Source organism: Euprymna scolopes, chromosome 22, assembly GCF_053919585.1.
Source record: "Euprymna scolopes isolate OS-2025 chromosome 22, ASM5391958v1, whole genome shotgun sequence".
NCBI classification, from domain to species: domain Eukaryota; kingdom Metazoa; phylum Mollusca; class Cephalopoda; order Sepiida; family Sepiolidae; genus Euprymna; species Euprymna scolopes.
The window spans coordinates 53,162,763-53,172,254 of NC_136503.1; the positions used below are offsets into that span (position 1 = coordinate 53,162,763).

The following is a 9,492-nucleotide window of genomic DNA, read 5'->3' on the forward strand; positions in this document are numbered from 1 at the left end:
AAAAGATAGAAAGTAGTATCAGAACAGATACTACGCTTTGCTCCGAGTCAAAAGGACAAATATATATTTAAAAAAAAATGGTATTACTTACCGGTAATAGTTGATATGTGGTACTGTCCTAAAGAAGAAAGGATACTTCTGTCTATTATTCAAGGCAGCTGCCTCGGCGCTATAACTAACTATTATCATATTAAAATGTTTGCTCACAGCAGCTATGGGTTCAGCTTCATCTGAACAGCCAGGACCTGTGGAGAAATAAATGAGAATTAAACAAACATCTTTAATACAGAAAAAAATCATGAAGTGATAATTAAATTTTAATTAATTATAACTACAGCTATGACAGCAGCATATTCCTTTCCTTGTTTTGATTCTCGGGTATATATCCATTGATATCTTTTGTGTTTCTATGTAGAGTGATGTGGTTTTCCATTGATTAATTTTGTCTAACTGTGTCGGATATATACTCGAGAGTAAAAACAATGAAAAGAATATGCTGTTGTCCTAGCCCTAATTATAACCAACCATCTCTGTATCAGGCTGCTAGTTTATCACCAGTTATGCTTCCTAATAATTCATTTGGTAATATTCCAGAACCTGACCCAAAATCGTGTCGACATTATTTCTTAGTTTACACTAAGCAATATAAAAAAAAAAAAACTGGAAAAGGGCGATACGAACATTGTCAGACAATGACTTCAAAACGCTGAAAACAAAAATTCAACACGAGAAGATAAGACTTACCGTTGAATTATATGAATACAGCATAATTCGCGTTGACACACCGGTTCCAGTTAGATCACGGAAGTTAAGCAACGATGAATCTAGCTAGTATTAAAATGGTGACCATTTCGGAATTCCAGTTTCTGTATATGCAGTCCGCTTATTTCAGCATTTTTTTTTTTTTTTTTGCTAGCCGTCAGCACTTCTCCTTGCACCTGGACTCAATCGGTGCTGATTCAGGAGAAATGTAACTGGAGATTGCGCAATCCTTGTCTCACAATTTTACGCACATACATTTATTGCTTCTTGAGACTGAACGTATGTATCGCAGAATTATATGTAAACATTTTTATTTAAGAAAAAAACTATATTTCTTTTTTTTTTCAACAAATGTTCCAATGAAATTTTAGTTTTCTCTCTCTCTCTCTCTCTCTCTCTCTCTCTCTCTCTCTCTCTCTCTCTCTCTCTCTCTCTGGTATGCTCTCTCTCCTTCCGTCGATCTCCTCCTTCTCTTTTCCTATCTACCCTCCATTCGTCTCTATGAAACTCTCTTCTACTTTTTCTGACAAATGGGAAAAGAACATTGACGTATATATATATATATATATATATATATATATATATATATATATATATATATATATATATATATACGTCAATGTTCTTTTCCCATTTGTCAGAAAACGTAGAAGAGAGTTTCATAGAGACGAATGGAGGGTAGATAGGAAAAGAGAAGGAGATCGACGGAAGGAGAGAGAGCATACCAGAGAGAGAGAGAGAGAGAGAGAGAGAGAGAGAGAGAGTTTTAAGTCTTCTATTTTGTTGCTCATTCTCCCAGGTAACACCGGTAACCAAGCTAGATATAAGTGAAAGCCTTTCTGGGTTATCATTTTTTTTTAAATTTTGTATCTCTTGAGGAATATTTAATAAGATGAAGACAAAGAATCGCAAGAGAAAACAATGAGAAATACGAATAATGAAGGCGACGCCTCTCTGTATAATATTCAGCTCGCAAAACATTGACATAATTATTTGATGCATCTCTCATAAGAGAAATGAGCTGAGAGCGATTATTAGTACGTCTTTTACGAGATTTGCCTTGATGAAGGAGAGATGCGGATCGAATCACGGATAGGGGCGGGGCGGATGACACTTTATGAATAGAATATGAATTGTGCTTTCAAGATGGGAAAGGAAGGAAAAGGGAACACGAGGAAGTATGAAAAATGGAAGACAAGAATAATATTCATATATGAGGAAGAGCAAAATCAAACATCTGAAATATGCATAACAATTCATTCTAGTAGATTCCATAATTTTGCGAGACCTACAAAACCAAGATGGCAACACCGTTGGTGGATTTATAGATGCTTACTCAAATATTATGTTCTTCGTTTAATAAATGACAAAGAAAAAATTATGCTGCTCTAGTGTTTGCACTAGTTACTTATCTAGAAATGTTACGTAATGGAAGTCGTCAGTTGAATAGAGACACCCAGAGGTTAAAGGTGACCTCAGTAAAACGGAAGTCAGCAAAATCACATCGCAGCACATGATTACGTCTCTTCTTGATGACCCTTCAAGCAGAAATAACGTGAAAATTATCGTTCCATATTTTAATCCCATTGAAGGCGGAGTGGAAGGGAGCGCACGACATAACCTAATGAGTGCACGCACGTACGACTTAATATATAATCTTCCTTTTTTTTTAAGTATAAGGCAATTCTTGTCATCATTGAAGATGGTTTTATTCCGAAAGATCTAAGGAAAAAAAACTTGCATTGAAAAAGACACTTCTAACCCATTACTACTTCTATTGAACGACACATCTCTTTAACAGACATCTTTCTCTCGTGTGCATCCAAATAACCTGGTTATCTAATATTCTATTGAATGTAACTTTCTGATTAACTAACCTTAATTAAAAACTAAACATCAGCGTCCGAATGATTGCACCCATAGGCCATTAAGAGCCCGGATCCCTGACGATAAGTTAACACTTTGGGAAATATTACAATGAGGAATATATATATATATATATATATATATATATATATATATATATATATATATATATATATATACTGTAGTATATATATAATATATACTACACTACCACATATAAAAGAGGAGATAACGACTGGGAGTGTGGTCATGATAATAGAACAGCTACTGCACTACTCCTCCCAAAATATCTGTGAGAATGGTTTCATAATTACTGAACAGTAATATTCCACTACAATATTCCCCAACCAAAATTGGTAATGCCTGGGAGGATGGCATCATGAACAACGTCTGTGTATTACACTTCCCCTATACACTGAGGTAATCCATCATAGAATGGTGCCATAATGATAGAATAGATTCTAAACTACAGCTGAAAGCAGGAAGTAAAGCTTAGTATATTTTTTATGAGAACAGAAGAAATACTATAGACGCTTTAAGAGTAGGATGCAATTCCTGAGAGCGTAGACTTCTCTTTGTTATCAGCCAATTGTTTTCTGCCCAGTCTGGCAATAAAGTTTTTTTTTCGATGAAATCTGAAATTTTTGCTAAATAATTATTGTATGACATTATGAGCTCTAGTCATATCTGATACTATTGAGCTACTACATAAGCTTTTGTGCGAAGTTTGCTATCTTATCCCACTATGTATGTTTTGCTACTACTAGGATGCATCCACATGGCTGAAAATGACAGGATTCGAAAGATTGGCTGTAGCAATTGTCCTCTTGCACATTTCCACATAGCTATGAAAGTCCTTCTGAAATGTTTCTGTGATGATTTTATCGGTTCTACATGATTCAATGTTATCATCCGTTTTTTAGGGGGGGGTATGTTTAACCTTACCGAGATGCACTATGTGAGTGCTTCAGAGAAAGTTAACTATCATACATACATTAAGTCGCCCTATCACCTATTTTAAGGAACACCCCTTATTCAAAACCAAACGACCTTCCCTGTCTACATATGTCTACTGTAACCCATATCCTCTCTCACTGCTAAGTGCGATTATAATTTCAACCCACGGACCGCTCTCCTCTACCCCACTTCCTCTCCTTTTTTCATCCCTTTGCTCCTGTCTCTCCGTTAGACACTGCAGGTTTATTTCTGTGAGGTTATGTTTCGTTTTTTGTTCTTTTGTTTACTGCCTCATTGTATTGTGCCATATATATATATATATATATATATATATATATATATATATATTTCTTCAATAATTAAACCGGGTCATCTTAATATTTAATTTGTTTTATTTTTTAATATCATGTGATTGCTCTCCAGACAAGAACTTTTGTGAATTTTCTCCACTATCCATTAAGAGGTGGACTTTTGTAAAATTAACATCACCTGATGATGTCTCTAGTTAGTTATAACTAGTAAACTGAAACATACGCATGAATGTGTAGATATACCTAAATGTTTCTGTTGAAGCAAATAAAACGTATATATAAAGGCATGAGATATGACGCACGTTGTTAAAGAAGTGTATTGCTTTACTATACGTTCAATGAATAGTACTGTTTTAAATGTTTAAAATTGTTTTTACAGTTTTTCATATATCTTCTTTATTCTCCAAATCCTGTTATTCCTTTTTTATATTCAATATCTTGAGTTTTATAGCCGTTTTTGAAGAATATCTATTCGTCTCGGAGTTATTTAATGATATAAGGGAAGCATCTTCCTCTATGCAACGAAACACGTGTATGGCTCAATATAATGAAAATTTAGGGGCTTGCTTAAATTTAAAAATAATAGAAAAACAAGCTGAAAAACACAAAGATTTGCGCGAACTGGCTTCAATTTTTTGGAATTTGGAATGAAAACTATATATATATATATATATATATATATATATATATATATATATACTAGCGGGGGTACCCGGCGTTGCCCGAGTGTTTGGGGGGTATGTAGGAGAGGGTGTCTCTATTTTAATATTATTAAAAAAAACACGATGTTAAGAAAAATTGGAAAAACCAATACAAAGAAAAACAGCGAACAAACGTAAAAAAGGGGGAAAAAGGTGCAAAAGAGAAGAAAGGTTTAGGTAGAAAGACAGGCTTCAACCCGAAACATCGAGGCTAAGGCGGAAAAAAATATCCGACATGTTACTCCTACGCCAAAGAGACATACACTTAATAACGGATAAAATTAAACCTTTAAAAACACTTGCAGGTGGCTGAAACTAACGGGAACGTTTTTATGTCAAATATGACGTCATTGTCGTAGTAGTAGGAGCAGAGAAAATGAAGGAACGATTTTTTCGGCACCCCTCCCTGTACAAAACTGATGATTTTAGTGTGAATTATTGTCTTTGGCTAATTTTTCGATATTTGTCGGGCGAAGGTTGGAGGTTTAAAATAATACCTATCTGGCGAAAATCCGTGACCCGTGTCGAAAGTTTTTGCGAGACATAGAAACACACATACATACATACAAACACACTTACATACATACATACATACATACATACATACATACATACATACATACATACAAACACACACATATTTTCGCTTTTATATATATACTAGGGAAGGGTACTCAGCATTGCCCGGGTGTTTGGAGGTGTGTGGAGGGGGGTTAAAAAAAAGTAAGTATGAGGATCGAAACCGAACCGTTGAGGCAAAGTTGTGAAAAAAAAAAGTGCGACGTTAACCATTGCCCCACCGCGACATGCTTACGGAAACATGTTTGAATTTATTTAATTACTTGGATTTAGCAGGTGCTCGTTTTAATGAGATAATGAGGTCAAGTTTGACTGCAGGATTTCATTTACTGCTGAACGCCCCCCCCCCAGATGTTATAGGAAAAATACTAAACCACATGCGGCGAGCGACAAATATTGAATATTTATCTTCCCGAAATCGGGCAAATAAAATAGACAGGCGAGCTTCGTTGTTAACTGTGAGATATTACGATGTATATGTGATATAAAAAGTTTTAAAAAGTTGTGAACCGACCGACCGCTTCTCTGAAAGAAGCCTTTTGTAGACACACAGAAAAAGCGAACACACATACATACATTTTCGCTTATATATATATATATATATATATATATATATATATATATATAGAGAGAGAGAGAGAGAGAGAGATAGAGAGAGAGAGAGAGGGAGAGAGAGATACAGAGAGAGAGAGAGAGAGAGAGAGAGATATTAGTGATGAGCCGATTCCAATATTTTCCTCGATTCAGATTCAATTAATCTATACTAAATTCCCAATTCCGATTCTTTATAAATCTTTAAATATTTAACTATAAACATGTTGTATGCGCATATTTTTTCAAATGTGCAAACATACTTGTTGGGGAAGGGGTAGGTGATCTATAGCATTTAGTTTAGCTGGTAGATAAATATTAATTATTTCATTATTATTCCCAGTAGTGGAAGATTTTCTTTTGAATAAAATCAAATTAAAACATTATCAAAGGACTCGTTTTCGGCATCAGAAAGTAGGCACAAATTTTTCTGATTCTGATATCGATTACTCGTTCCAACACTAACATATATATATATATATATCATTCAAACATGGTAGTGTTTGAATATATGGTTAAGTGGCAGTTTTATTTATTTAGAACTGCTTTAAAGATTTACCGCTCACTCATTTTTCGATCAAAATTCAAACAATTATTACAGTTTATACATTACCTTCTCATCATCAGTTTATACGTCACCTTATATTGTGAAAAAATTTTTTTTCAATTTCGGTTCAGCAAAACAAAAGTTATAAATTTACTGGTGTTCAAAATTGTAAAAGAAAACGTAAGGAGGTGACAGACGTTTTTTTTCTGACTGGTTTCAATAGCAACCACCTCGCCTCAGCGACTAGTGTTGCTACTAATTCACCGCTCTCACGAAAAGAGAAGTAACAAGTGAAACAGATAGAATGAAAGCAGACGAGTGCCGTACATAGTTTGGCATATGTGTATGTTATGTTTATGGGGGCCAAAAAATAAGACTGAATTTAAACAAAGAACAAGTGAATTTACTGGAAGCCTGCAAAAATCATGGATTACAATAGAAAAATGCGAGCTTGAAAAGTAATTTGGTTAAGCTTAAACATTGTAAAGAAAAGGACAAGATATTCTAGTAAAAAATATAATTTACAGCTTCAAATATTGTGGCATTAAGATTTTTTTAAATTCAATTTAACATATAAACAATTCTTAATGCTGCAATATTTTAAGTTATAAATTTATTATATTTTTTACTAGAATATATTGTCCTTTTCCATGTTTAAGCTTATTCAGATTACTTCACATGCTCGCATTTTTATATTGTAATATATATATATATATATATATATATATATATATATATACTAGCATTTCAGCCCGGCGTTGCCCGGGTGTTTGGAGGTGTATGCTGAGCAAAAAAAAAAAAAAAAAAGCAGACGATTTAAAAAAAAAAACTTTGACTCCTATTATGACCCCTTAACATTTATTGTTTTGGTCTCAAATCAAGTTATTAAGTTAGATCCATGTCCAAGGAACCTATATCTAAAATTTCAATCGTTTAGACCCAAAATCGTCGGAGGAGTTTGGTAGAGTTCTCAAAGGTCAAATTGTTGAACTTTGACCCCTTAACAGCCAAATTTCTGGCCGCAAACGGATTAAAAAGATTTTCCTAAATCTCAGTACTTGGTATATCAAATTTCGAGTCTGTAGACTTAAAATTGACAGAGTTGTTTCGTAGAGAAATGTACACAGACACACACAGACACGTTCACTTATATATATATATATATATATATATATATATATATATATATATATATATATATATGTGTGTGTGTGTGTGTGTGCGGTTCATTTCTTTAATCGGTTCATTGGTTCCAATTTCTTATGCAGCTCACAAAACATTCTGACATGATTATTTGATGTATATCTCATGAGAGAAATGTGATGAGAGGTTTTGATAGTAGGTCTTTTACAAGATTTGTCTTGCTAAGAGAAAGAGAGGACAATTTATGAACAGAATATCAATTATCAAGATGAAAGGCTACGAAAAGAAAAATAATGTGGGAATTAAACGAGGACAATATTCATTTGGTAGAAAGGACGAACAGAAATAAGAAAAACGAAGGAAAACAAAAAATCCGAAAATTCTGTAAAAACAATTGATTCTAGTATATTTCATTTTTTTCTTTCTCAGACCTACTCAACTAAGATGAAGTCAACACGCATTCATAAATGTACGTACAAAAAACATCTGTTTAGAAAACTGTCGCTGTAAAAAGTAATTCTTTAAAGTTACTTCAAAAGGCTAGGTCAGCTTGATTTACAGACTCGTTTTTATTACATGCTAGAAACTGAAAAAAATAGAATTTTCTTTTTACTACTTGGGAGTGACCACTGATCAAGGTCATAAGGCCACTCAAGGATAAGGATTAATGAAAGTAAGATGATTGTGTAGCAATTGTTAATGGCGCAAAATAGGTAGAATTTAGTGATTTATGGAGACGGCTCCACAAGAATTTGTTTATATTGGATTTGCGGGCTACCATGTTGTATTTAACCAGGAAGCAAGACAGCAGAACAGGGTTCCACATGCAGGCAATTCTGGGAAAGAAGCTTTGTTTGCAGAATTTATGCTTAGATTAAGGCACAGATAGAGAATTGGGAAATCGTTTATTGTGGTTTTAGCTAGTCGAGTGTTTTTTTTACACAGATTTAGTTACCTGGTTGAAACATATTGCAGGGCGGAGTGATTAGATACATCCTACATATGATACACCGAATATCCTAACTTGTTAAGAAAAGTGACCAGATGGACTTAGGGATGCATAAAGCACATCCATCTGGATCTATGAAAATCAAATACGAAGTAACTCTCATATCTTCAAGGGGAATAATTTTCATAGCTTAAATAAATAAGTTTAGTTCTGGTTTAAAACACAGCCGATGTCAGCTATTTAGAATTAAAATAAATGAAATTAAATACGCTATGCAACATACAAATATCTGTGCATGATGTCGGCAAGCTAATCAAGAATCTTGATTCGAGTAAAGCAACTGGTCCTGACGGTGTTCCAATTATAGTGTTGAAAAAGCTGCAATCAGAACTTGCTCCAATACTCACAATACTGTTTAAGCGGTGTCTTAAAAAGAATTGCTTCCCAACACACAAGAAAACCTCATCAGTATGCCCTGTATTTAAGAATTCAGATGATAGATCATCTCCCTCTCAGTAAAGACCAATAAGTCTCCTGTGCGGCATGAGTAAGTTACTATAGTCCATATTAAATAAGGAAGTAGTCAACCACTCCAGCAGAAATAACTTCCTTAGTGACATGCAATATGGTTTCCGTTCTGCTAGATCTACAGCAGATGGGCCAACGGTTTTATCTCATAGGATTAGTGAATCTCTTGACAAAGGCTTCATTTCTAGGGCAATTGCTCTTGACATATCATAGGCCTTCGATAGGGTATGGCATAAAGGCCTATTTCACAAGATTTTCAGCTACGGTATAGCTGGAAATGTCTTCTCAATTACTAAATAATTTCTCTCTGATAGGCTGATAAGAGAAGTGGTTGATGGGCAGAAATCAGAAGCCCACAGTATTAATTCTGGAGTCCCGCAGGGGTCCATCTTGGGCCCAACTCTCTTCCTGATCTACATTAATGATCTCCCAAAACACATACTAAAATCATTCGTTGACATCTATGCCAATGACACGACCATCTATGGAAACACATCAAAGGCCATAAATGACAAATTCTTCCTGATTCTCTCACCTCGGATCTTGAGCACGTGGTAC

The 9,492-nt window shown here is 34.4% G+C and overlaps 1 protein-coding gene across 1 annotated transcript in view; it reads right to left on the reverse strand.

The window, feature by feature from the left end:
- LOC145243442 (uncharacterized) overlaps positions 1 to 9,492 on the reverse strand; it is a 1,410,572-nt gene that overhangs the window by 706,413 nt on the left and 694,667 nt on the right. Inside the window, exon 6 of the mRNA XM_080106334.1 lies at positions 92 to 245. Coding sequence (XP_079962460.1) covers positions 92 to 245 — 154 coding nt within the window. The remainder of the gene's footprint in view (positions 1 to 91; positions 246 to 9,492) is intronic.